Source organism: Apiospora marii (assembly GCF_038362585.1).
Source record: "Apiospora marii strain CBS 49790 chromosome Unknown utg000007l_segment0_segment0, whole genome shotgun sequence".
NCBI lineage: Eukaryota > Fungi > Ascomycota > Sordariomycetes > Amphisphaeriales > Apiosporaceae > Apiospora > Apiospora marii.
Window position 1 is genome coordinate 300,839 of NW_027117379.1, and position 27,627 is coordinate 328,465.

Sequence of the window (27,627 nt, forward strand, 5' to 3'; positions counted from 1 at the left end):
GTTTTGTAAGCCCCCTCACCGTAGGGTGGGCCTGGACTTTGAGAGAGACGGACGGAGATTTGCTGTCGAATCCACATTTATCTCCGGGACGATCTACAACGGCCTGGATCGGAATCTGACGATCGCCAGAAGCGGGCCAGCGGGCCTTGTTCCGTCAAAGTAGTTAGTCGGCAGAGATATCACAACCCGCCTGAGGATTCGATTTCAAGGTACAACGCAGCTCCCATGGATCCGGTGAAGGGCTTCGTCTGAGGTCTGATCAGACCCTGGGAAAGTCGGAAGAGCCCAGCAACCCAACTATCTACCTCGCATTGCTAGCCTGCAGACCTGCCCACAACTATTCATGGTGATGAATGGTCCCTGAGGAGGACTTAGTTGCTTTGTAAGATGTATGAGAACGTTAAATTCAACAAAGATATGGTCTTTCTCCTAGGCATCAACTGTTGAGGCATGCAAGTGCGTCTCTCTTTACGACTGTTGCTTAGCTACTCACCGGGTGCTAAGATACCCAAGGCTTGCAAAAAGGTCCGGTGACTGTGAGACGCAGTGTAGGCAGTAATCAGCTGGGTGTTTAAAACCCCCTTCTAGTGCTCCAACGGGCTTGAAAACACACAACACTCTCCAAACACACCCACACAAACCACCACCCACCAACCCACCAACCCACCTTTGCTGCCAGCAATATGCCCAACTTCCTCGATCTCCCCCGCGAGCTTCGCGACCAAGTTTACGAGCTTTGTTTGGTCGGTGAGAGACTTCTTAACCTACAAAACCCAATATATGGTGACTGGGGGTATTCCTACGACCATTATGGGCTCACAACCGGGCTTCTTCGCGTAAGCAAGAATGTGCACCGTGAGGCCAGCTTGGTTCTCTATTCCCAGAACATTTTCGACTTGACACTGCCCCAGGGTAACGGCCATGCCCTCGAGAAGATCGGTCACCACAATGCTCAGCATATACGACATGTCGTCATCAAATTTCCAGACTTTTGTTCGCGCGCGTCTGTTCATGACCACCTCAGCGACGTGATGGCCGCCAACGTCGCGAGCATGCGGAGCCACTGTACCCATCTCCACACGGTCATGGTATCCCGATGGTGTCTTTGTCCGTTTCATGGCAGACAGGAAAAGCCTGAGGCTATCAATGAAGCTCTGGCCTTGATCGACTCTCAGCTTCGCACGATTCCATCCCTCCGAAACATCATGGTTCAAGCCGAAGAGTGTATGCTCAATGACGTTGCAAAGAGAGAATTCGCCAGTCACGGGTGGACAATCACAGGGGAAGACTCTTCTCCCCCGGGAGTGTTCAACTACGACTACCATGAGACCAAATACAACAGTTTCGACTATGAATTAGAACGGCCATGTGGGACCGGTTTACCCGACTATCAAACATGAAGACGAACAAAGCTGGTCCCCTGCCGATATGAGCAAGATCTACAACAACACCGACGGTTTCCCCTGGTAGGAGCCACTTGTCTCATGCAGCTATGGATTTGTTACGACGTTGGATAGCGATGCTTGGGAGGCGCAGGAAACGGGGACTTCTCACATTATGATACCTCATCTCAACAAGTCAATGGCTGGTGTAATGGGGTTAGCGATAGTTCTTCGCCCATCACAAACGACTGGAGATACGCACATCACCTACCTAGAGCAATGCATTCGAGCCAAGTAGCCTAAGTTATAAAGATATGAATCACTGATACCGTACAAGGCCTCATATTCCATGCTCACTTCCCATAAAAGACCAAGGACTAGTTTTTCAGTATCACCACAAGATGATTAACTCACCCTCAGTAAAGGGATGTTCATAGGGCCAGCCACTTTGCGAGCGCCCCGAATCAAGGCAGCGGATTCGTTCCGGCCATCGTCATGGGGATCCGCAGCGAATGCGCCACCGCCTGGAATCGCGTATGAACAAGGCGTAATCTGATGCGGGAAAGCTTAGCCAGATCGCAAATCTAGATTCCACACCAGCAATCAACCTTCAACTCCTGTTGGGTTGGTCTGGATGGCATAGCATCGAACCAAGGTAAGCGGGAAGCTAGATTTGCCCAACGCTGGGATAACCAAGGATGCATTACACTGTATAATACATTGACGCAAAGTCAGCCCACACTGCATGCGCTGCGCGAATTGGTAATAAATCCCAGATGGTCCTCCTCTAACGTTGAACAAGTTACCAACATTCCACCACTATACACACGTTTAAAACAACAAACTAAGAAACAATATGCCCAACTTCCCGGATCTACCCCGCGAGCTTCGCGACCTTATTTACCAGTTTTGCTTAGTCCACAAGAAACCTGTCGATACTTGCAGATACTTGCAATACACAAGACCCCCCATCTACGGCCTGGCGCCAAACATTCTACGCGTCAGCAAGGCCGTGCATCGCGAGGCCAGTCCGGTGCTCTACTCCCAAAACATATTCGATTTAAGCAAACGATCCTGCGACACGGTATCCCGTTTCCTCTACCGCATCGGCTCCAACAACGCGGACCAGATCCGGCACATCAAGATCGCCTTTCCCCACGTTTGCGGTGGCCCCCACGTCCAGTTTCGTCTGGACCAGGGTTTTGTCGACGTCCTTCGCATCACTCAAGGTCTCTGTCATCGTGCCCACACCGTCACGATCAGCCATTGGTACTTATCATCGTTGGTGATAACATCGTCCCTCCTGCCCTCCGACCGCACCCGCGAGGTCGCCACGGCCGCCATGACATGGATCGATTCTCAGCTCAGGAGTTTGCCGTCGCTTCGGCAGATCGTGGTCCAGCCGGGCGACTGGCTGAACCCCGATGACCACATACGACAGGAGATGGCGAGGCTCGGATGGCAGACTACCTGGATGGCCAGTCGAGCCGCACAAGATGCGCTCTTGTGGACGGGTTAAAAGAGGGTTGTTTTTATTGTATGGGTGACAGCATAATAACTGCTATTCAAATCTAAATTAGCACGTCTTAATGTGTATATTATTACACGATACTATTTGTTAACGTTGGCAATATTCATGAACATCTTCCTGCCTGACCTCATATGCCCTTTCAAGTCGTGTCGGCTAAAACAAGCATATGATTAATCGACTTGAATGACGCTTCTTAAGCTGTCTAGACTACGTCAGCCATAGGTTGGAATTATACGCATTAACAGCAATTTGCAAGGTACTAACTAATCTACTAATCTAATTCGCAAGTTAGCCTTATTGGCAACCAGACTGGTGTTCCTGGACCTGGAAATGGGGTTAATAAGTCCTTACCAATGCCATATCCCCCATCCCTCGCGTCAAATGCATGCTAGTGATTACCTATGCGAGATGAATATTGACCCCTCGCGTCACAGATAATCAGCATCGCAACACACCCGATGTAAGGGGTATTTAGTCACCCAGCCGAGGAAAAGCTACTACTAATTACTGCCCCGTTACTGCCCGCTGCTCAAGGGGATGTCGAGGGGGGTTGAGTTCCTGTTAAAGAGACGGTGGAACACCGAATCGTAAAATAGTATAAGTATCCTGTCAAGGCAGCCCGCCATCTTGGAGGCCGTTGCAACCTTCCCACGGCCACCATCGACAGTTCCTCGTGAACAGATTGGCCTTTGGATGTGTAGTCATCCCAAAGTCCTGAGCTCAACCACTCAACATCAATCCACCATGATGCGTGCCCTTCTTCTCGTTGCGTTGGCCGTCTCCGGCGTCGCGGCCCAGAACCCCGTCGTCTCGACCTACTCCGGGGTCAAAACCACCACCCTCTGGAGCCCCGGGTGCAAGAGCCAATTCGGCAGCGGCGGCAAAGCCCCCAGACCGCTGCCGACCGTAACGACGTCCGATCTGGTCCTCCACACCACCACCACGGAACCCCCCACGACCAAGCCGTCGATCGTCACGGTCACGGCCCCCGCCAGCACGTCCACCATGCGCACGTCGACAAGTCTGTTCATCTACGTTGCCACCTTCACCGCCGACACCAAGACCGTCAAGCGCGACGGCCCCACCACCACTTTCGCCACGGCCACCTTCTCCACCACCGAGTGCACCGACGGCGTCGCCGCGCCCCAGACCACCGTCACCGTCTACAGCGGCGTCTACACGCCGGTGCCCGGCCAGGCCACCGCCTCGCCCGTCAGCTACCCGACGCAGGTGGTGTGCCAGAGCACGCAGGACGTGCGCACCATCTCGTTCCAGACCGTCTTCAGCGGCGCCGTGACCACCACCACCGTGTTTCCCCCGTCGTGACGGTGTCTAAGGTCACGGCCACCGTCACCAGCACCACCACGTGGGCCACGCAGACCACCTGGCGCACGACGGTGACGGAGATATCGACCACCCTGGCGGCCGCCGCCACGACGGAGACGGTGCGCACGTCCTGCGCGCCCACCGTGACCAAGACGTACGCAGCCAAGTGCGCCCCGACGAACCTCGTCAAGGACCACGACGGCCGGGGCCTCTTGTGGAATGGCGTCGACGGCAACGCGACGTATGCGGTCACGCACCTGTACGAAACGGACGGCGACGGCGCCGCGTGCTGTCAGGCCTGCGTCGACAACGACGGCTGCTCGGCTGTCGAGGTCACCACCGGAAACCTGTGCAGGCTCTACTTCAACCACGACGCGGGCTACAGGCCCGTTTGCGGGTCTGTGGGGCTCACGTACCGGTCGTTCCCGAACATTTGGCCCGGGCAGGGGATCTGGGTGCAGGGCGGGTGCGGGGAGGCGCGGTGGTTGGATCAGGGTCAGTGATCCCCCGTTCATCTCGATTGATGCTTAGCCATGGCACTGTTCGCACGCGTCGATCGTAGAACGTGCTTTGTTCACAAATACCGCAACCATTTCGGCGATTGATGACGTATAGAAACCCATGAAATCCATCCAGATGGGCCCTATCTAGCGTTGTACTACCCACACAGGTGTCGCCTCCTGCAAGCCAACGACAAGTAGCACTGCACGCGAAACCACGACGCCTTCCGGCCGCAGCGCTGGCTCGCGCCCGCCCACCCGCGGTACGAGGCGCGGTTCAGCGGCGACGACCGGGACTGCATCGGCAGGAACTTGGCTTATGCCGAGATGCGGCTGATCGCGGCCCGGTTTATCCATCGCTTCGACTACGAGCTCCTGTCCGGGCAGGAGGATTGGCATTACCGGCAGCGCATGTATATCGGGCGGGAGAAGGGGCCGCTGAAGATCCGGCTGCGTCGGAGACAGTGGGTTCTAGCAGGGAGACTGGTGTTTTTTTTATTGGTCACAAGAAGTACCTTCTATTTGAGTTTATGTATGAGTTTTGTTAAGGGCAGCCTGATTCTTGGGGGTCTTTTGTCTCTACCAGAAAGGCTTAGTACAATTCGGAAAGGGAAAAAAAAGAGAAAAGACATTGATTATCTTTCCCATTAGATATATGCTTGGACTTACTGTAATCTCGTCTATTTCAGTCAAATTAATATGCCAATTTCTACCTGTCCATCGCCCTCATATCTACTGCCTAGTCCGAGACACTAGCCAGCGCGAAAAGCTCGCGATGAGGCTCGGCAAACTCCACAAAGAGGCGCCAGAGCCGCTTCTTCTCATCCCAAAGCGGACGAATGAAATCGTACCGCCCCTCCAGCTCCGTCACGAGCCCCATGATCCGCAGCAGTTCTCCCTCGTCCCGGATGTACCCAGTCGTCTCGGTATAGTTGAACATCTCGTAGAGCTGGACTTTGAACAGCATGGCCGCGTCATTGAGCTCCAGCAGCACCTGCTCCAGCCGGGCCTGCTCCTCGGGCCCGTAGGTGGTGGGGTGGTTCCGGAGGCGGTCGGCAAACAGGTCCCGGTGCAGGTCTCGATGCTGCGGCGGGCCCAGGAGCTCCGCGCTGAACCGGCTCGCGGACCGAAGCACGGCGTGGAACTCGTTGGCGAGGTCGAGGGGGTACGGGCCGGCGGAGACGCCCAGGGCGATCTGTTGGAAACCCCGGTAGCAGATGCGGAACTCGCCGTCCCGCTGGACCCGGTCTTTGGGCAGGATCTCGTCCACCTCGCGGGACTGGAGCCGGTAGAAGTCCATGGTATCTTGCACGTCGAGGGCCACGGGCCACCCCCCGAACAGCTCGCCGAGGACGGCGACGAGCTGCTCGAAGGTTCGGCCGTGGTTCTTTCGGCCCGCGTGCAGCGCCATGGTCTTGCACCAGTGGCGGAACGCGAAGAAGATGTCGTGGGTGAGGACGTCGCGGCTGAAGAAGAACGGGTGCAGGCTCCTGGTGTTCAGGAGCTCCCACAGGTCGCGGAACATGACCATGGCCGACATGCGGAAGACCGTGTCGTCCGTGGTGGGGTTGTGGAGCGGGTGCAGCACCATGTCGCCCCATTTTCGCTTGGAAGTGCCCCTCCGGCTTTGGCCGCGTGCCTCTTCGAAAGCATCATCTAGACACTTCGGGCAATGGTGTGTCAGTTCGCACACCGACTCCGGGCGGGGGATGAGGCCGTGGTCTAGAAGGCTCGCGTAGATCCGTTGCAAGCCATGCTCGGCGCCAATAGCCGTGTGTCCGCAGATGTACACGAAGACGTCTGGGACGACTAGGTGGGTTCCGGTTGGTCGATTGCTAGAGGCCATTCTGTTGCTTTTCGAACTGCAAGATAGAGGATCGCGATGGGATTCGCTGAATTCATTACTCCACTTGGACATCTCGGCAGTGGAAAGACGAGTGATTTATATATTAAGTAGTTTAGGAACAACCCCTGCATTACAGTATTCTTTCACAGTACAGTCAAGATGTTTCACCTTACAAAGGTACTGTAAACCAATGTAGACAAGGGCATTGTTTGCCATCACAAAGAAACCCAAGTTCTGCCTTCGTTATCTCCGATTCCAAAGCACATGAATTTGGCATTTGCGTTATACTCTCACCTGTCCAGTTCATGGATAATAGTAGGTAAAATAACTGTTCCCCGTCTCTTAAATCGTGGGCACGGTGTAATAATTAGATCAGGTTCCTGCCATGAAGCAATCAACAGATGGCCTCGAAAGTTCCATCTGTTGCTGATTTCTATATCCTAAGCATGAGGCATCATTGTTTCAGCTTTAGACACGAACATAACACAGACAATCGTATATTTTTACTCTACTTACTATAATAACAACCCACAAGACTCTCTACACCGTGCTTGTGCGTCACAAGTGTCTATTTACAGCGTTGGCTGCTCTTGGTCCTCCTCATTGAACCCTCAAATATCATGCTCCCGCCCCTACTCTTTAATCTGCTCCCGCAGCCGCTGGAGGCGTGGCTTGGCGAACGCCACATATAGAGGCCACAGCTGCCGCAGCCTAGCCTCGAGAGGCCGCAGCAGCATAGCCCGCTCCTCTAGCTCGTCAACACGGCTCACCAGTAGGTGCAACTGCCCCTCGGTCCCGATCCGTTTCGCCAGCTCCGAGTACTGGAACAGCTCGCAGAGCTGGACCTTGAACCGCATCGTCTCGTTATTGACGTCCGTAATGGCCCGCTCCAGGCGCCTGTGCTGGTCCCCGTCGTAGCTCGCCTCTTCCCCTTCCTCCTCGAGGGAGACGTGAAGCAAGCCCTCCTGCAGGTCGCTGTATTGCGGGGGTACGTACTGCGGGGGTCCCAGCAGCTCCGCGCTCCAGACACTGGCCGCCAGGAGGACGTCGTTGTACTCGCTCATGAGGTCCAGTGGGTAGGCCAGGTTCGGGGCCCGGGTCCGCGCGCGGAACGCCTGAACGCGGGCGGTGTACGCGCCGTCTTTGGCGCTGACGGTTCCTGGGAGGATCCGGTCGAGGTCCTGGGGGTGGGCCTGGTACATGTCGATGAGTTTCTGCACGTCGTTGGCGGCGAAGGAGCCGAACTGTTCCTGGAGCACCGCCATGAGCCGCCTCCGTGCCCGACGTTCGTGGTCGTCGGCCGGCCAGTGGAGGGCGATGGTCTGGCACCAGGTGCGGAACGCGAGGAAGATGTGCGAGGCGGCCTCGGCCTTGGGGTCAAAGTACAACTCCTGCAGCTCGGGCAGGTTCAGCGTCGTCCAGAGATCGTGGAACATGAGCAAAGACGAGATCCGGTCCTTGCTCCTGTCCCCGGTCTGCTGGTCGAGCGGATGCGAAATCATCTGACTCCACTTGATCGCCAGGCTAGCTGAGCCTTCCTTGCTCCACGCCTTGTCGAATGCATCACTTAGGCAGTTTGGGCAGTGATGGTTCAGATGAATCCGCTTCTCTGGGAGAGGAACGAGGTCGTGGACCACAAGGCTCTTATACAGGTCGCGTAGATAGCAGTTGTCGTAAATGGTCTCCAGGATGTGGCCACAGACGTAGATGAACATGTCAGGGTACGGTTGTGGCTCAGTGGCTGGCGACTCTTGGACGACCCTTTGACCAGTCGTCTTTTTGCTCGTGAACCAGCCACGCATCGTTTTAAGTGGGTAGGCCATTTTGACAATTGCAGATTGTTGTAAGGATATTATAGGATGATTTCAAGGGTTGCTGTGCTTCTCTGGGCTTCCAGCAAGCGAACAGGGAGCCCCAGATAAGCTATCAATATGTACTCCCTAGTCCTCCCTTTCACATTGGCGTTGTTTCTTGGACGTTCTATGTAGAGATTACAGGGACAAAGACATTGTATCCAAGACAAAAGCGTTGTATAGTTATATATCCCTCAAAGTACTGTTTCTGATCCTGCTCTCCTTGTATACGCCTCCAAACCCCATTAGATCGGGTGTCTAAACTCCGTTCTTACCTATCCAGCCCACAGATGAGAAAATTCAGTATGACTATATCCCCTTCCCCAAGTCGCGGACACGACGCGGTGCTTGGATGAGCTTCTGGCCTTCAAGGCCGTCAGCAAAGGGCTTCGCGAAGTCCACCCAGGCATCCCAGCTGCGCCGCAGCCTTTCCTTGAGGGGGCTGATGACCCGCGCCCGCCGCTCCTCTAGCGACTCGACCAGGTCCAGCACACCCTGCACCTGCTCCCCGTCCGCCAGCGCTTTCGTATCGGCGGCGCGGCGGAAGAGCCGGAACAGCCGCACCTTGAACTTCATCGTCTCGACATTGAGGGTCTCGATCAGCTCCAGCAGGTGGTCGATGTCGCGCTGGGAGACGGCCTTGCTCTTGGCGGCCTCGGGGCCCAGCACCTCGAGCCGCAGGTCGCCTTTCTGCGGGGGCCCGAGCAGCTCGGCGCCGAAAGAGCTGCCCGCGAGGCAGACTTCGTGGAACTCGCGGCTCAGGTCCACGGGGTAGGCCGCGTGAGGGCCCCGGGCGCGCCGGCGAAACTCCTCGACGCGCGCGAGGAAATGGGAGTCCCTCGAGGCGCCCGTCCCCGGCCATACCTGCTCCACGCTCCACTTGCCGAAGGGCAGCTGGCGCTGGTAGTGGGCCATGACCTTCCGGGCCTCTTGGAACACAAGCGGGCCGTACAAGTCCTGGATCACCGCCAGGAACCGCGTCCGGGTGTTGCGGTCCGACGCGTCGCTCAGCCTAAGTGCCACCGTCTTGCACCAGAGGCGGAAGGCGAAGGCGCCATCGGGGGCCGCGTCGCTGCTGCACCAGTGATCTAGATATTTGTCTTGGGTAAGCATGTACCATATCTGCCTGAAGATCAGCACGAGGGTGACGCGGTCGTGGGTTACCGTTTTCAACTGGCTCAGCGGATCCAAGAGAACCTCGAGCCAATCGCCTTTCCACTTGGTGAAGGCTACCTTGGGTATACAGTGTGGACATACTTGTCTGAGGGTGGCCTTTTCGCTCGGGGGATCGACTAGGTTATGCACCACCAGGCTTTTGAATATCTCCGATACCTCCGGTACCAGCTTGGGGTTGTTCGCAATGGGTTTGTCCTCGATGTAGTCGATGAATGGAATCTCGGTTACTTTCATTTCATGATCGCAGCTAAAGACAACCACGTCCGGGAATAGGCGCGTTCCGCGAGACATCGTTGCGTGGTGACTGCTCAGCAAAACTTTGGGTGTTGTGAGATATGATTGTTTGATGGGATGGATAATGGCGGTGAGGTCCGTAGGTGTTTGTGGATTGTCCAAATCCAGACCAGGATGCCCGGAGATGGCCGATTATATATCGGAGGTATAGCTGTCGGACTCCCGACACATGTGCCGGAATCATCGCCATGTTCTGAAACTTATGCGAGCTGCCATCACAACGTCATTGGCCAACCAAAATTGGCACAGCCCTTTGTGTGCCGAAACACGTTGGCGGTTCTAAAAGCCACCGTTCCGATCCGGAAACAATGAATTATTCTCCTTTGTACGAGGTGTTCAGATTGACTTCGGATTTCATATCCTTGTCCATCGATATGGCTTGTCTGTTTCAGAATTTGCACGAATCTAATTCCTTACCATAGCCCAAGTTGGGGGCCAATCAGGGTCATCGACTACGCAGGTAAATCTTGTCTCATATACAACTTGATTCTGATATGATATGTGGATCATGGAGCAAGGCTGCGGGTCGCAGTTGCACTGCCTCTTCTTGCTTTAGGTCTTCGGCCTCCTGTCGGCCAGGGGCTCGATGCAACTAAGAGCATCCGAACCCCTGTATGTATAAGTCTCTAGGCGCATAGATAGCCAGGAAGCGTACCCAGGGAGACGTGTCAGCTGAAAATACTTTTCTCCAGTGGTTAATGCTGTCTTCGCCCTTAGTAATTCATCAGTGAGTCAGTCGTCTTTTTTGAACTAAGTATGTTTCTAATGCGGAGACCAGCAGCTGAAGTTTGTCATGGCTAACATTGTTCCTGTCGAGCAGTTCAAACCCTATGTAAGACAATATGAATGGTTGATTAGGTCACATCGATATGAGGAGACTAAGTAAAAACAGGGTTTAGTTGATGATATTTCATGTCCTAGCTAACTCTACTAACTCATAGGAACGAAACGCTGTATTTCCAACTCTTATTAGAAAGAGTGCGAGAATTTTACTTGCAGTTTTAAAGTGATGGCAGCATACTTCCTCTATGCCTCTTCCTCAGTCCGAATGAGGTCAGCGAATGGCTTGGCGAAGTCCACCCACCTATCCCATTCTTCCCGCAACCTGGCTTGAAGCGGTAAAAGGATCATGGCCCGTTCCTCCAGAGCCTGGAGACGTTCAAGAAACCCTTTGACCTGCGCTTCGTCCTCGGCTACGAAGACGGTGAACAAGAAGGCGCCCCACGGGCGCGGCTGATGCGGATCGTCGACGTGCTCGAGCTGCCGCTGCATCTTGTATAGGTGAAAAAGCAAAATCTTGAACCGCATTGTTTCGACGTTGACCGTCACGATCAAATCCCGTAAGCTCTCCATGTCGCCCTCGGACATGGACGTGCTCTTCGCGACTTCTGGTCGGAGAATACTCGCTCTCATGTCGCCTTGTTGTGGGGGGCCCAGGAGCGCAGCACTCCACGCGCTGGCTGCGTCGCAAAGATCGTCCATGGCTTCGGTAAGATCCGCAGGGTATTCTCGGATCAAATGTGCACCAACACGGAATCTTTGGACCTCGTCCATAAATCTAAAGCCCAATTCGTTTTCTGTTGCTGGCCAAACTTGTGTCATATCCCAATATGGGATCGACAGTTGCCGGTGGTAAAGCTGAACCAACGTCTGAACTTCTTGATGGACAAAACGGCCATACACCTCCTCGATGAGGGCCAGGAGCCGCTCCAAGGCTTGAGGATCCTCCTCCGTGTTCATGCCCATGGCCACTACCTTGCACCAGTGGCGAAAGACGTTGAGGACGTGAAAGTAAAAGTCCTGACGGGTGTTGAGGAGGTTCTCGCGCAGCCTGTCACTGCTGAGATTGAGCAGCGTCAGATGGAACATCAGCATGAGCGACACGCGGTCTCTGCAACCCCAGTCGTGCGCCGTCAGCGGCTGCCTCACCATGTGGAACCAGGCGCCCTGCGCGGTTCCCTGCAGTTCGGCAGTTTCAGCGCCGGCTTTGCAGCTGGCGCAGTACTGTTGGAGGTAAGCGATCGCGCCTGGGGGTTCCGTCAGCCGTTGCTCCACAAGGCGTCTGTAGAGTCCTCTTACCGTCGGTCTCAGCTGTGAGAAGCTGTCCATGTGCGTGCATCCAAATACGATGGTATCCGGGACCAGACGCCCTTGAGTGGGTGTTGAGCTTTCTGCATCCATGTTTATGAACTCTGGGTCTATCAATCTTTCGAGTGTAGATTTGGTGTCTCGGTGGTATGAAGGAATAGTGACTCAAAGGACTGTCGAGAATTGTTGCGGATGATTCAAACCTCGGAACTAGAAATGCAACCCATGCCTATTTTTATATTAAAGGACCAATCTTCGAACTTTCGACCTGTTTCTCTGCATACCGGGCATAGTTTCGAAACAGATCTGCCGTTCTTTGAAACTAACCAGTCGATCTGAGAACAATGTTATTGTTTCACTAATGGTGAAGCTGAGAGTGTATTTCCCGAAAACCCTTCCTCTGTTCGCCTTTACACTTTGAAGCTACATGCTCGTGAGGGTGATGCATACCCCTGAACCTCGGCACCCTTTTCGCAACTCATTTGGGGACCGAAGCTTCTCGGGTTACCTACTTGCGATGGGCGTGTCAAATAGCTTATGGGAAATGGCTGGGGCCCTCCCGACACGACGGTATTTCTATTGTATTTGAACCGTGCCTTGAATTCTTTATTTCAATGTGCCAGCTAATCAAAGGAAGGGACAAAGAGCAAATGCCGGTAAGTTCTTGTGTCTCAAGACTAAACGATCCAATACTATGCCTATGTATAGATGCTTGGGGGATGACGCCACATACGAGAACTTGGAACTACGCTGCAGCCTCAAATGGCTTTGCGTTCATTCCAGCCCAGCTGCCAGCCGAGTGGTTGCAGCAAACAACCAACAGCCCACACCGCCACACCCCGCACCAAGCCCCCAAACAAAACCAACAACATTTGCCCCAAGGGCGCTTCGGTTCGACTTCACCCCAGTTCACTTTCAATCTTTTGCCTCGAGTTAAGCCATGGTGTCGTATGACCCCCAATCAGCGAGCGGGCTCTTCCTCGTCCCAATCGAGATTCGTCGTGTTATCTACGCCGACTTGGTGGAGACTTTTGGGGTCCACATCAGCTTCTCTTCGCAAGGGGGTTTCCGGCTCACTCGGTGCTTCGACCCAGATTTAGGCGCCGAACATGTCGGCGAAGAGCGGCGTCCTGGGACCGACGATCCGGGCGACCAAATATGGGCACGCCGCCTAACCTCCACATGGGGGCCGCATTGGCAATGCGAGGAATCCGCCAGTAATATTGCGAAAACCAACACATTTATGCCAGTCTGCAAGAGATTGTATGGTTCTATTGTTCATGACAGTTCTGCTCTGTACATCGCTAATGCTTAGTAACTAGGTACTACGAGATTTTGGACTTCATGAATGAGATGTCGTGCTTCCACGTGACCGACCTGGACACGGTCAACAGTCTCTTCCGGCTCTTTGCCGCTTCCCAAGATCCTTCTAGGGTCGATGAGTTGCCGGAATTGCTTAGACCGCCTTTTCGCGAGCTGCGCGTCACGTTGAGCCTTCCGCTCCCATTTTTCGAGTACTTTGACGACCATCCTCTTGCCCCGGGGCGACACATGGCACCGCTCTACAAGGAGAAGGCTGAGATCTGGGCTGCGATGCCTGAAAACATCATCACACATCTCCCGTCCCTCCGCAAGCTTACCATTTGGCTTGATCATATCCAAAAGCCATATTGGTCCGTGGTCCACGAGCGCCATGTGCTCCGCCCCTTCGAGCAGCTCGCCAACCTAAGCCATCTCGACTTGTCGTTCGACCTCCCCAAGCTCAAGCCCAGGGTCGGAGGCCCGCACCGTCTCTTCCTCGAAGGAGAAGATGGAGGCGGACTCCAATTCCATCCGTCGTCGCAACCTGTACAGATCCGCCGCAGATTGCGCCAGCGGCATCGTGTGGTGGGCGTGGACGACGCTGGCGCGCCTCGCGTGCTGTACTATCACGACTTCCCGCTGGGCCTCGGCTTCTCTATATGGAAGGGCCTCACCGTGGCCCAGATAGAAGCCAGCGAGATCGCACTGGAGCGCAGTGGTGTTAATATACCGCAGCTTCTCTCCCAAAGCTCCTCTGACATGACGATACCAGCCATGGCCTCTTGGACATTTGGGAGTCCACATGCCCTCCAGGATCACCATCATCTTGTTGTAGATTGAAAAAAAAAAAAGAAGGCAGTGGGGAAATCAGACTTCGAGTGCTTGCTTGTCATGGCAAGGGTTGGTAGACACGGTCAGGGGTATATGATTTGAATCCAAAACGGCGTAGCGAAAAATGGTGAGGAAGGAAAATGTAAACACGGCTGGCGCTCGTCGCTTAAAAGCATTATCATTGCCTCGTTGATGCATAACTACCATTGACCATGAGTAGCCCAGTGCCCTCCCCAGGCCAACAAACAAATGCGGGTTATTGCCCACATAGGAAAATTGCTTGAGGAACACGACCGCCACTTTTCAGTTTTTCTTCTGGATCCGCCCATCTTGGTCAACAAAGAATCCCAAAGACCAGACCTTGAGAACCACGCCAAGCACATTGACCGAGTCTGAATTCATCGGGTCACGTAGCCGGGTCACACAGACCCAACCATAACAGTCGCCATCTTTCAAGTTGTCAATGAGTTTTCCTCCCTGGTTAGTGTGAGTTAACTACGAGGGGTTAGCAGGCCTTCGAATAGAATTCGACAAAGAGAGCATTTACCTCGTGCAGGAACGTCGCCCCCATTGTTTCCGAGAGCTTGTTGATCGCCCTATTGTTATTCTGGAGTCCCTGTAAGAATGTAAAGTCCTGGGCACTGGCAATCAGCCCCTCGTCAATCTTTGGCCAGCCGCTGTCCCGCTGCAGGGCGAGATTCCACCTGCAGAGATTGATGGTGTTCGGTAAGTTCGGTCGCGGTCTCGCGAACTGTGCGCGGTCCGGCGCGTCGCCCCTTTGCCCCCGTGGCGCCCCATACCGCCATTGCCCGGTCATACGCTTTCTTGTCCTCCCCGTCGGAGCTTATGGTGATGGCCATGGGAATGGGCTTGTCGGAGTGTGCGGGGTCCTTGTTGAAACAGGCGTCGAACATGGGCCAGTCGCCAGGACTGACCAGAGCGCCACCCATTGCCTTGTTCTGATGTAGCACCATGCCATCGTCTCTTGTATGGGTATTGAAATTAGAACCATCGCAGTAAACCAACTGCATTGTGTTAGTTTCAGGTGTTAATTATTGATTCCGGTAATTTGCAGAGGAATCTTACCACATCAGTATTTGTCGAGCCAAATGTGTCCAGCCAAGAGAATGGCGCTGGCTCATACGTCTTGACACCTCTAAAAGCATCTAGCTCTTTGTTAGCCGCTCTTTCATCTACCCTTTATACTTGGAGGCAATACTATATAGAGCCAGGAGTGCTATGGGTCGATATATGATAGCAATAGAGCACGTAATAGCATAGCGCCTACCTTTGACCGTGTCCACCTTTTCCTGGAGATCGGTGTCATCGCCGAGGATATACTTGACCATCTGTTGGACATGGGCGTCGGCACCGTAATGCTCTTCCAGAACGGAGTACGCGTTTGTCGCCAGATCTCGAGCCTGGGTGAATGCGGACTCCAAGGGCTGGACGTCATTACCTAGAGATATTCCCCTATTAGCCTACCATAGTAGCTTTTAGGACGCGGCGTTGGGAACTGTACTCGCCGCAAGATTGGTCAATCTTCCAACGTTGAGCCAGGCAAATGCCCATGAACGAGGAGAAAAGAAGAGTACGGAGTTGCATTTTTACAGTAATTTGGAAATGAAAAGGGACTTTCAAGGGCTAATCTGAAGAGGTTGCAACGCAGGGATAACAGATTTCTCAATGCTACAACACGAACATAGGCCAGCTCATTTATACACTTGTGCCCAAGTCTATCAAGGTTATGGTGTCTATCGTTAGCGAACTTCCGATTCTCATCATTGGGGGCGTTGTAGACCAACATCAAGTTTTGCATCACAGACATTTCTCTTTCGATCTGCAGTGCGTATACAGTTGGGCCTTTCAAACCCAACAAAAGTGACCCAATTAGACGACTCAACCCGAGATCATGGCTGCTATCGTCTTACCAACAAACCCAATCCTCTTGAGTTGCATCAGTGCTCTGCTAAAATTAGCCCATGCTTCCCCATCTGCCAGCGGGCGTGGCTCGGGGAGTGTCCGGGCGCTTCGGCCAACCGCCCCCAGGGATGTGCATCGCCCCACCACACCCCCGACACAACGGCGACACAACCAACGACATGCATGACGCGACGGAAAGAGACATTGCTCCTGAGCTATGGGTGTTCACCGTCAGATTTTGAGTGTTTGTGAAACGCGTTTCTCATTTGATCTATCGGCTCAACTCTAGACACGTGCCCCCGGCCTCGGGGCTTCGGCCCTGCGAACTCATGCATGTTGGGGACTATCCGGAGTCAAATCCATACAAAGACGACGAAAGGCCGCGCTGGGAGCAACTACCAACATATATCCTTGGGAAAGTTGGCAGCGTATTGTTGCATGTTAATGATTCAAACCGCACACCAACACCAATAAGGATCAGAAACCAACACCAACGTCAAACACGCAATGCACACCAAACACACCGCATCTGAGTCTGAGCCATGCAATTCGATGTACTTCGACTTTCTTCAGATTTCGATACGTGTTTTCGAATCTCAGCACCCCACTCAGGACCTCGCCAGGTCACGGCCCGTTTCGAGGGGGCGTCGATGTTGGTTCCTTTCTGCAGTGACCCCAAGCCTCGAGACTGTCTGATGGCAGTCCTCCTGGTATACATCAATGTGCTACAGAATACCGATGGTTTGGGATCATACATATATATGGTTCTGCATCGCCGTCCCATGAACCTCTTCTGAAACCTGTAACACCATCACTTTCAGCGCATCTTCATTCCTATTACTTCCCTACTCGTTAGGATGAAGTTGACAGCTATTCTTTTAGTGTTTGGCGTCATCGCCGACTTAGGTTGTGCCGAAGTCGTGGACTTTGGTCAGCTGGACAAGTATGATCCTCACTTAGTAGGTGTCTTCTAAACCCCTTTGAGTTGAGAGATCTTCATCCATATTAAACAGGTTACAGACTACTCTCCCACTAGATGTAGGACTAAATAATCTCTGGGTCGGTCATGCCGAAGGAGGGTACGACTTCGTTCTCTCCCCCGATGTCAAGGACAAAGTTCATGGCGTACTCGAAGGCTGTGGAGATATCAATGAGCAGTGCTACAAGGATGTACAAGAAGTGCTCACTTCAGCCGGTCTTGGATTCGACCGGGCTTTGGGCCGCCGGGACCTCGCACATTCTCTTTCGACAGCCTTCAAGGGCCGCGCGGCTCTCGTGGATGCGAACGCGATGCTGGTATGGCTGGAGTGGAAGCTAAAGCACCAGAAGGCTCACGACCTTGGTTTGTGGATACCCGACTCGATAGCAAGTGAGGCGGGTGCTTTGGCGACAGCAAGAGTGGTGACCATATCTGCAGAAGGCTCGCCTGTTATCACCATAACGCAGACCCCGGCTGTCACAAAGCGTCAGGGGTAGGCTCTCCCCTCCATCATCGCAGCTCCATCGTTCTCCCCGTTTCGTACCACTTTGCTAACAATTCTACTGACGGGTCAGCTCTACGGTTCCATCTGTTACAGCAGTGACCGAGCCCAAGAACAACTACGTTTCGGGTGATCTCATCGCTTGTCTCGACCAAGACCTGGCCTCGCGAATCGGCGAGATGATGGATAGAACAACGCACTGCTCGGAGGGCGAAGAGTTTGACAAAAAGCATCATGACTCAAAAAAGCGTGCTCAGGGGACTTACGGAAAGTCCATCTGTGCCTCTATCGCTGTTGCCGGCAATGCTGCCCCCGGAGGTCCCTTTAACGACCTATTACTGCTGAGCCCTAACAGTCTGCCATTCGGTTTTGCCGATCTTGCCAGTGCTGCTGCCCAGGCGTCACGGATCGTCATTTCGGCTGTCCAAGCTCTCACCGAACTGGTGTCCCTGGGGCCGGAGCTTTCGGAACAGCTAGCCCTCTACATATTCGCCCTCGCTTTGGATAAGGTCTACGAGGGCCTCCCTCTGGGCGAAGAGAATCGCATTCGTGCATCCATGGTCACGACCATGGCAAAGACTGCTACGGCCACGGCTACTACCACCACCACCACCGCAACGGGTTGTCCGGACCCTACCAAAACTCCTGTAAGTCAAGCTGACCCTCACTAAGTTAATTTGGGCGCCGCCGGTGTAACATAGCTGACTCTTGCACGGTAGCTCGTGTGTGGAGTAGAGCATGAGGATTGCCAACTGCAATTCCCTACACCACCAAAACAGGAGACAACGTGTAAGGAGGTGAGTGCGAGCCCCGTACTCATCGCGTGGCACAACGAATGCCCAAACGCCACGGACTAATTTCATGGTTTCTGATAGGGCCAATATAAAGGTTGTGACTGCAAGGCCCCCTCATCAGTTTCCATCGACCTAGTCTCGCCCGAAGAACAAAAAGCAATCGTCTACTTGACCAGCTCTCACACGGCGCCCCAGGCCGATTGCCCGATGAATGCCGACACGGAAATCACACCCATCCCGGCGACGCTTTTTGCCTCTGAGAAGCATAACATATCCAATCACTTCTGCGAGAGATGGCACTCGGACACGTCGTCTTACATGATGGTCGACTCGTCGGGCAACAACAAAGACCCGGATATCCACCTCCGAGGCCGCACTCCCCCGCCGAGCGCGGGCGATTGGAAGGATTGGGACTTCAACCTGTTCTACACGCCGAGCAAGGGGGGAAGCGGTGCTCAGTTGATTGTAGCGAGGCGTTCTACCGGCTCTCCAGCGCCTGCGCTGCAAATTCTGGTGGGTTGGGTTGCATCTGTTTTCCTTCCTCCAGTCTATTACTACAAGAAACTAGGCTGACATCATTACACCCCAGGCGGAGTCTATATGTACGCAAAGGGGGAACTCGACGTAGGCTGTGGGAACTTCGGCTACAACATCCACCGCGCGAAAGCCGAGCTGAGGGAGTACGACCGCGTGTGTTACAAAAAGGACGACTTCGTCTGGAAGGGTCCGATCAGTTCCGGACACGTGACAACCATCGCCCACTTCTACGGTTGTCCCGACCCCGACAAGCCCGTCAGGAAGGACGACAAGTCCACGTTCCGGCACGCGTACTACGTCCCCGGCCCGGGCGGCGAGGCCTATCAGTTCAATATCTGGTGGAAGGAGGGCTGCACGCTGGACAACGGCGGGCCGAGCGAGGCGCTCATCGCCAACCCTCTTGACAAGTCCCCGAGCGATAGGGGCGATTGCATTCGGTATATGCTCGACAACTATCGCGAATGCAACAATGGTGGTGTCGGTGGGACCATCCAAGTTGGGTGCCTTATTTATGAGTTCAAGGCCGATACAAGCGAAAGGGGTTGGTAGTATGGGCGGATCACATCGGGTTACTGTTACCGGACAAGTCATTTGGGTTAGTCTAAGTTATACAGCGTTCAACAGGTCGGTATACGATTGGTTACTATGTTTGGCGGATTTTGTACGACAAGAATAAAAAGCAAATACGTAAGAAAAACGTGTCTGGTCAGCGCCAAGCTTTCAAAGATCGAGGCTGATTCAAATCTGCCTGCGGCCAAGTATCCAAGCCCTCCTCCGCCCCGCAACGTTCGCGGCAATGGCTTGGGTGCTATTCTCGATCGAGTTAGGATCCACGTTGCACGTCAGCTTACACAAAAGCAATGCTGTTTGGGGTTTATTAACAGAGAAGTCGCACCGGTCACTGCCTAGCCGTTCTGTCAACTCTGTTTCCTTCTGCTTTCCCTTCTTCCCTGCGTCCCTGAACAGTCCAACGGAGAGTTCTGGCAGTCAAAATGGCTAACGATGGTCCCCTCCCGACCCCCTTTGTCACGAATCAGGCCTGCGAAACGGAGATGGCGCACGTGTACAAGGTGTCACCATACCTGCTCCGAGGGCCGCCGCTCGATTATATGCGCTGCATGCCCGACAAATATACCCCCTCGAGAGACCACTACTACTCCCCGAACTCAGAGTGTCCGTCTGGGTACACATCGGCATGCCAGACGGTACAATCCATATCTACCTTGACCGAGACCTGGCTCACATGTTGTCCAACGTAAGAGAACTTCCCTTTTTCCCCCACGAGGTGCCGCCGACGAAATGCAACGAATTCTCACGATTGAACCACGACGCGAAGCCAGCAAAACTTCCAGTGCAAAACCCAGCCTGGAAATTCCCAGGGATTGACACTCGGGTGCGAAACGATCCTGCCCAGGGCACCCTGGACGTTGACGTCGGTGATTTGGGAGAGCAAGGGCACGACGTCCGTCGAGACCATCCATACCGGGCCCCCAGCGGGCATCATCAATGCTTATAGCGTACAAGTACGATACGTCGCAGCCGGTGAAGTAAGTTGCGCTCACCCCCTCCCCGAAAACATTACCTTGTTCCACGGAGGCTGACTCCTCGGGCACGTCCGACCCTTTAGACTCCGGGCCCGACAGGTACCTTAGTATCTTCTGCCGAAACAGGCTCAGCCACAGGATTACAAACCGGCGCGGCGGTCGGGATCGGGATCGGTGTCACTCTGGCGTTCGTCGCCGTGGTGGCGGCCGCCGTCTTCCTCTGTTTATGGATGCGCCGACGGCGACGCCAGCGCAAGAGCAGCGAGGAGCTGACCTCGTCCCCGCTCCCGCAGGGGCCATTTAAGCCCGAACCTCACAGCGAGGTCATAGCAACGTCGGCGCCTCCTCCGACACAAGACGTCGTCCCGAACTATCACTACGCCCAACCTCCGGGGTATGAGCTGGATGCCAGAGAGCCCGATCCGGAGTTGCCCGTTGATCGACAAAATACGCCGGAAATGCCGGCTACGTCGCCGCGTGGGTTCAGGATGTGAGGTTTGATGCAAATTGGGGTCTGAAACCGAGACTTGCTCTGGATAATCTGAAGGCCTACCTTCCTTGTATATAATATTTCCACCACAACTTATCCTCTGAAACATCGCAATCCACCCCCATATGGCACTGCTGTTCAGAGGCGAGAATATCAAGAATCGCCAGGTATGTAACAGTGTCGCCGCTCACCTTGGCTAGAATGGTGACAAGTGGATGCCATAAGCGACAAGGGTCGCAAGCCACTGTGGGGGGCATTGCTTAGCCACATGTTCAATTTATGCATTTATTTGTGAATTAGTATAGAGTCGCATAAGTCGAAGGTACTGGAATAAAATCTGTAAGCTAAGATTACCACTAGTGGCCGAATGCTATAATGTGGCTGACGCTATATATCTACCCCACCTATTAACGTCGCTCTTATAATTAGGTTATAAGTATTTATAAGTTTTATTAAAAACTTATATAAATTATAAATAATTTATACATTATTTATTAAATAATTAAACAATTTATAAAAATTTATAATAAATTAAATTTATTTATAAATAATTTATAAATAAAATAAAATTATATAAAAATTTATAAATTATTTATATTATATAAAAATATATTAAAATAATATAAATAAAATAATTATAAAATAATTATAATTTTATTTAATAAAATATAAATAAATTATTTTTATTATAAAAAATATAATAATTTATTTATATAAAAACCTTATTTATAATAAAAATAATAAATAAACACCTTAATAATATTTAATTTAATACTTTCTTAATATTTTAATTTATCGTTATTAATATAAATTAAATTTAAAATTTATTTAATTTTATAAAATATAACTTTTAATTTTAAAAGCTTAAAAATTAATTAAAATCGATATTAATTAAATTAATTTAATTATTTTATAAATACTTTTTATTATAAATATTTTAATTTATAATTTTTTATATATTTTATTTTTAAATTTAAATAACTTTAAAATAAAGGTATATATAAAAGAATATATTTTTAATATTATAAATATATCGCTTTTTATTAAAATAAATATTACCTTTTATTTATTTATAGAAAATAATAAAGTTAATTATATAAACTAGGTTATATATATTACTTTAAAATTATATCTTTATAATTATTAATTTATAATTATAAATAGAATTAATAAATTATTTTAAAATTATTTTATTTAATATATATTTATTATAGAAAATATTAAAATATATTATTAAATATTATAAACGACTTTTTTAATTAATAAAATTATTTTAATAAAAATTTCATTTATATAAATTTTTCCTTGATTTAGAAAGTCTATTTACCTTTATTTATATAATAGAGGCCCTTTAAAATATAACGTTTAAAAAATAAGAAATATCTTTATTCCTATATTATATACCCCTTTAATAATAATAATATAAGCTTAATAATAAAACTTTAACTTTAATAAAAACGGGAATAAAAATATAAATCTATTATATTAAACTATAAAGGTTAAAGATATTATAACCTTAAATTATTAATAATAATAATATAATTTATAATTAATTAAACTTTTAATATTAAATTATATATTATATTATAATAATTAAAAGCGACGTTAAAGGTAAATAATATATTTAAAAGAATAAAAAATATATTAAAAATAATAAATAATTTATTTAATAATAATAACTTTTTAAAAACTATTAAAAAGGTATTAAAAATAATAAATAAAAAGATTTAATTAAGAAAAAATATAAAAAGCGCCCGAATAAAATAAAGGATATACCTACCTTCGCTTAATCGAGATAATAGCCTTAGGTCGATAAGTTATAAGTTTAAATATAACTTTTATTATAAATTATTTAATAAGTAACTAAAGTATTAATATTAAATATATTTTAATATATATATATATAATATAAATTACTTTATTAATATAACTATCTCCTATTTAAGGTATATCTTCTTTTTAATTATATTATTAATATTAATCGATTTATAATTAAGCTTAACTTAAAACCAAACGTGCTTATGTTTTTATATAATTATATTAAATATATTAATACCTATAAATAACGTATTAATAAAATAATTATTAAAAAAACAGTTAACTATAATATTTAATATAATATTATCTATATTAATTATATTAAAGTTAATTATTATATTAATTATTAATACCTTTAGGATTATATTAATATTTAAAAATAGGGATATAAAGTTATTTAAAAATTTAAAATTAATTATATCGTTAATTAAATATAACTTCTATAAAAAAGCGGTTTTTAATATATATTTTATATATTAAACTTATTTAAAATTATTTTATAAAAGTTATTAATTAATAGATATTTATTTACTTTTATATATCCTTTAATAAAAATTAATAAATAAACTTTATAATAATTTAAAAATAATAAATAATATTTTAAAAATACTAAATAATTTAACGATAAATAATATTAATATTTTATTAAAAATAATAAAAGATATAAAAAAAAAAAAAAAAAAAATGAAAGTTTTAAAAAATAAAGTAAATAAATATATATAATAATTAATATATATAAATAATCGTTAAACTAATTAAAGGTATAATATAACCTTAATATATTTAATAAATTAAATATTATCCTTATATAATAATTTATTTAATAATATAAATAATTAATTTAATAATATTATAACTATATAATTAATTTATATAATAACTACTTTTAAAGTTAAATATTAATTAAAGTAGGAAAAGAAACGTTATAAACGAAAGGAAGAGCGTTATTATTACGCGAAGGAAAAAGAAAAGGAACGTCGTTAATTTAAGAAGTAAAGAGAGGAGGAATATTTTATATATAAATCGAAATATTATTAATTATATTAAGATTTTTATAAATTAAAATCCTTAATATTAAAAATAACTAATTATAACCTTTAAACGCTACGCTATATATTTAAAGAATATATAATATATTAATATAATACTAATTATAAATAAATATTACACTTTAAATTAAATAAACGTATTATATATAAATATAATATTAAAAAGCGATAATATTATTATAAATATAAGGCCGTTATATACGTTTATAATAACGTTAACGGTATTAATACTATATTAATATTAATTAATAATTTTAAAATTAACTTATATTTAAATATCTATTAAGATTTAAATATTTATTAAGATTTAAATATTAATTTAAACTTAAAGAATAATATCTTAAACTTTTAAATTTTAACCGCGTTAAAGAGTAAATAATTTAAATATATAAATATTAAAAGGAAATTAATTAGGCTTATTTATATAATATAAAATAGTAAAGTTTATTAAACAAGCGAATTATAAAAGCATTTAATTAAATAAAGGATACGATATTTTAATAAACGAGAAAAATAAATTTATAATAAATAGAGAATTAATATATATAACGTGAATTATATATTAAATATTATAATATCTATTTTTTATTTTAATAATAAATATATTAATAGGATTACTTTCCTTTAATTTCTATATTTATTAATATATATAAAGTATTTACTTTAATTATATAAATTTAAATTAATATTATATTAATTATATTCTATTATTTATTTATAATATATAAAATATATTAATTATTATATTACTTTTAATATTATTTTATAATAGCGATATATAATTAGAACCTATTAATCCTTATTTTAACTTTTTTAAATAATTTATATCATAATATTTAAATTATTATATAATTTATAAAGTAATATATTAAAAATAAATTTATAATAATAATTTTATTTTTAATTTTAAATAAATTAATAAATAAAGTTATTATATACTTTATAATAAACGATAAATTATAATATATATTTTATTTAAAGTATATAAAAGATAAAGATAAGAAAATTAATAATATATTTATTAAAGCGATATAATCTTAAGCCCTTTTAATTTATATAAGAAGTTTTATATAATTTATATAAAACCTATTTAATTTAACCCTTTTAAAAAGGTATTATTATAATATAAATTTAAAAATTAATATAAATCCTACCCCTTTAACTTATTATTTTTACCTTTTACCTTAATATATAATATAAGTTAGGTAAAACTTAATATATAGGCGTAATTAATAGTAATATTTAAATAATTAAAGGCCGCCTTAAAGAAGTTTTTTATTATAATAATAAAAATATCTTTATTTTTTATTACGCTATTATCTTTAAATTAATTAATATAATAAAAAGTAGTATATATTAATAAAGTATTATAATTTATTTAATTTATAACCTTTATTAAATAATAAGCTATTAAGTAATTAGTTTTACTTATTATTAATAATTTAATTAATTTCTTTTAACCTTTTTTTATAAATATTATTACCTTTTATATATTATAAATTAAATTATTCTTAATATTTAAAATTTTAATTTATAAAAATACTAATATTTTACTTTTAATACTTTCTTTAATATTAATTTTAAATTAAATAACTTTTACCTATATATAATTTTAAACTTTAATCTTTATATTAATTATAATTAATTAATTAGCTTTAAATAAATCGACCTTTAATATATTAAATTATTATTATAAAGTATCTTTAATAGATATTATATTTAATTAAGTCTTTTTAACTTTAAATATAATATTATTTTTAATTAATTTAATCCTATCTTTAATTTTAATAATTTTAATATTAAAAAATATAATATAAGACTTTAATAATAATTATAATTTAATTTTAAATTTAATTACTTTAATTTTAATTTTAATTACCTTAGTTTTAACTTTAATTATTTTAGCCTTAATTATTTAAGTTTAATTCTTTATAAAGGAATATAATTTAATTTTAATTTTAATTACTTTAATCTTTATTTTAAATACTTTTATTTTAACTTTAATTACTTTAATTTTAACTTTAAATATTTTAACTTTAAACGATTTAATATAAACCTTTAAAGAGGTTTATAATTTTATTTAAATTTCTATTAACTTAATATTAATTTTTATAATTCCTTAATTAATAGAATATATATTAACCTTTATTTTATTTATATTTATTAAGAAATTAAATAAATAAATTTTAATATTAATAATAAATATTTATATTTATAACTATTTATCATTAATAGCGATTAATTAATTTTAAATTAAATTTACCTCCTTTTAAATAATATTATATATAATTTATATAATATTAATTATTATATATAATTACTCCTCTTTTATACTTATTTAAACTTATTTAATCTCTTTTAAATAAAATATATTCTTTCCTTATATTATTATATTAACGTTATATATATTTAATAACGTTTAAAAATTTTTAATTAACCTATTTATAAAGTTTTAAAGTTATATACTTTATATATTAAATTAACCTATCCTTTTTTCTAAATATTTTAAATTATCTTTAAAGGTATAAAATAACTAAAGGTATTTAATTAAACCTAAAGGATTTTAAAATATATATTATTTATTAATTATAAAATTTAATTTCTTTAAAAGTTTATTTATAATTATATAAACCTTATTTAATATTAAATAAAGAATTTAAAGGGGTTTATAAATATAAAATATTAATATAAATAATATAAATAATAGTATTAATATTATTATTATTAATATAATTATTATAAATAACGTTATTATAAATATTATTATATTTAATATTATTTTTTTAAAAGATACCTTATTATTATTAATTATTTTAAACCTTTAAGGTAAAATAATTATATTATATAAAAATAATATTTATAAATTATATAAAGGAAATTCTTAAAGTAAAGTAATTATATTAAAGGACTTTAAATTCAATTTAATAATTATAATAAGAAATTATTAAAATTTAATAAAACCTTTAAAAGATTAATTTATTTAAATCGCCGGTATAAAAACGGGTTTTAATTTAATAAATTATTAAAATAAGAATTATAATAATATAAACTTAATATAAACGCTTAATTTAAATTCTTTAAATACCTTAAAAAAGTTTATAAATAATATTTTTATTTTTATATTTATAATATAGTTATTTTATACCGTTGGTATTATAAGTAGGAATTAATTAAAGTTAATATTTATAAAAAGTTTATATAAAATCTATTAATAAAATATATATATTTATATATCTATTAAGATTATATTAAATAAATACTATAAGAATAAAAGAATTTATTAACTCGTTATATAAATAGCTAATAAAATAATTTTATTAAAAAAAGAGAAAATAAATATTAAATTAAATTTAATAATTAATATTTTAAAATATATTTAATTTAATTATATTATATCTTTAATATATATATAATATTTATTATATTATAAAATTAAAAATAAATATTTAATTTAAGCTTTAATAATATTTTAAATATAAGAAAATATAATAAAAATAAAATATATATATAATTTAATATAAATTCTTTTATAATTTTAATATAAAGGGTTAATTTATAAAGTTTAAAAAGTATTTAAATTAATATATAAATATAAGTATATGTTATTTATATTTTAAAGTTTATAAGCGTTTATTATAATTAATATATAAAATATAAACTTTTAAACTTAATATTTATTTTATAAAAATAATAATTATAATATTAATTATTTTTTATATATTTAAACGTTATATATATATATTAATTAAATCTTATTTTATTAAATAAAAATAAATTATTTATAATATTTAATTATTAAATTTATAAATTAATTTTATAATTATTTATTTAATTTATTAATAATTAATTTAATAAATATTTT

General features: G+C 43.9%; 10 protein-coding genes across 10 annotated transcripts; 6 read left to right on the forward strand and 4 right to left on the reverse strand.

Annotated features, from left to right (window-relative positions):
* Window positions 1–683: 683 nt before the first annotated feature.
* Window positions 684–1,400, forward strand: PG985_010509 (uncharacterized protein; the record flags this gene model as incomplete). Its single annotated transcript, XM_066830277.1, has 1 exon — window positions 684–1,400. The coding sequence occupies one exon, from the start codon at window positions 684–686 to the stop codon at window positions 1,398–1,400; it is 717 nt and encodes a 238-aa protein (XP_066680959.1).
* Window positions 1,401–2,238: 838 nt separating this feature from the next.
* PG985_010510 (uncharacterized protein) lies at window positions 2,239–2,901 on the forward strand (the record flags this gene model as incomplete). The annotated part of the gene is made up of 1 exon (XM_066830278.1): window positions 2,239–2,901. The coding sequence occupies one exon, from the start codon at window positions 2,239–2,241 to the stop codon at window positions 2,899–2,901; it is 663 nt and encodes a 220-aa protein (XP_066680960.1).
* Window positions 2,902–3,657: 756 nt separating this feature from the next.
* PG985_010511 (uncharacterized protein) lies at window positions 3,658–4,742 on the forward strand (the record flags this gene model as incomplete). The annotated part of the gene is made up of 2 exons (XM_066830279.1): window positions 3,658–4,167; window positions 4,200–4,742. The coding sequence occupies 2 exons, from the start codon at window positions 3,658–3,660 to the stop codon at window positions 4,740–4,742; spliced, it is 1,053 nt and encodes a 350-aa protein (XP_066680961.1).
* A 736-nt stretch (window positions 4,743–5,478) lies between these two features.
* PG985_010512 (uncharacterized protein) lies at window positions 5,479–6,585 on the reverse strand (the record flags this gene model as incomplete). The annotated part of the gene is made up of 1 exon (XM_066830280.1): window positions 5,479–6,585. One exon carries the CDS (start codon window positions 6,583–6,585, stop codon window positions 5,479–5,481), a length of 1,107 nt encoding a protein of 368 aa, XP_066680962.1.
* A 159-nt stretch (window positions 6,586–6,744) lies between these two features.
* PG985_010513 (uncharacterized protein) lies at window positions 6,745–8,117 on the forward strand (the record flags this gene model as incomplete). Its single annotated transcript, XM_066830281.1, has 3 exons — window positions 6,745–6,762; window positions 6,888–6,900; window positions 7,423–8,117. The coding sequence occupies 3 exons, from the start codon at window positions 6,745–6,747 to the stop codon at window positions 8,115–8,117; spliced, it is 726 nt and encodes a 241-aa protein (XP_066680963.1).
* A 630-nt stretch (window positions 8,118–8,747) lies between these two features.
* PG985_010514 (uncharacterized protein) lies at window positions 8,748–9,905 on the reverse strand (the record flags this gene model as incomplete). The annotated part of the gene is made up of 1 exon (XM_066830282.1): window positions 8,748–9,905. The coding sequence occupies one exon, from the start codon at window positions 9,903–9,905 to the stop codon at window positions 8,748–8,750; it is 1,158 nt and encodes a 385-aa protein (XP_066680964.1).
* A 1,029-nt stretch (window positions 9,906–10,934) lies between these two features.
* PG985_010515 (uncharacterized protein) lies at window positions 10,935–12,089 on the reverse strand (the record flags this gene model as incomplete). Its single annotated transcript, XM_066830283.1, has 1 exon — window positions 10,935–12,089. The coding sequence occupies one exon, from the start codon at window positions 12,087–12,089 to the stop codon at window positions 10,935–10,937; it is 1,155 nt and encodes a 384-aa protein (XP_066680965.1).
* Window positions 12,090–13,349: 1,260 nt separating this feature from the next.
* On the forward strand, window positions 13,350–14,138 carry PG985_010516 (uncharacterized protein; the record flags this gene model as incomplete). The annotated part of the gene is made up of 1 exon (XM_066830284.1): window positions 13,350–14,138. The coding sequence occupies one exon, from the start codon at window positions 13,350–13,352 to the stop codon at window positions 14,136–14,138; it is 789 nt and encodes a 262-aa protein (XP_066680966.1).
* A 294-nt stretch (window positions 14,139–14,432) lies between these two features.
* PG985_010517 (uncharacterized protein) lies at window positions 14,433–15,734 on the reverse strand (the record flags this gene model as incomplete). The annotated part of the gene is made up of 6 exons (XM_066830285.1): window positions 14,433–14,624; window positions 14,677–14,745; window positions 14,834–15,154; window positions 15,216–15,295; window positions 15,418–15,574; window positions 15,615–15,734. 6 exons carry the CDS (start codon window positions 15,732–15,734, stop codon window positions 14,433–14,435), a joined length of 939 nt encoding a protein of 312 aa, XP_066680967.1.
* A 1,175-nt stretch (window positions 15,735–16,909) lies between these two features.
* Window positions 16,910–20,902, forward strand: PG985_010518 (uncharacterized protein; the record flags this gene model as incomplete). The annotated part of the gene is made up of 10 exons (XM_066830286.1): window positions 16,910–17,011; window positions 17,073–17,524; window positions 17,607–18,180; window positions 18,253–18,330; window positions 18,409–18,840; window positions 18,940–19,405; window positions 19,489–19,525; window positions 19,575–19,705; window positions 19,902–20,326; window positions 20,492–20,902. The coding sequence occupies 10 exons, from the start codon at window positions 16,910–16,912 to the stop codon at window positions 20,900–20,902; spliced, it is 3,108 nt and encodes a 1,035-aa protein (XP_066680968.1).
* Window positions 20,903–27,627: the final 6,725 nt, after the last annotated feature.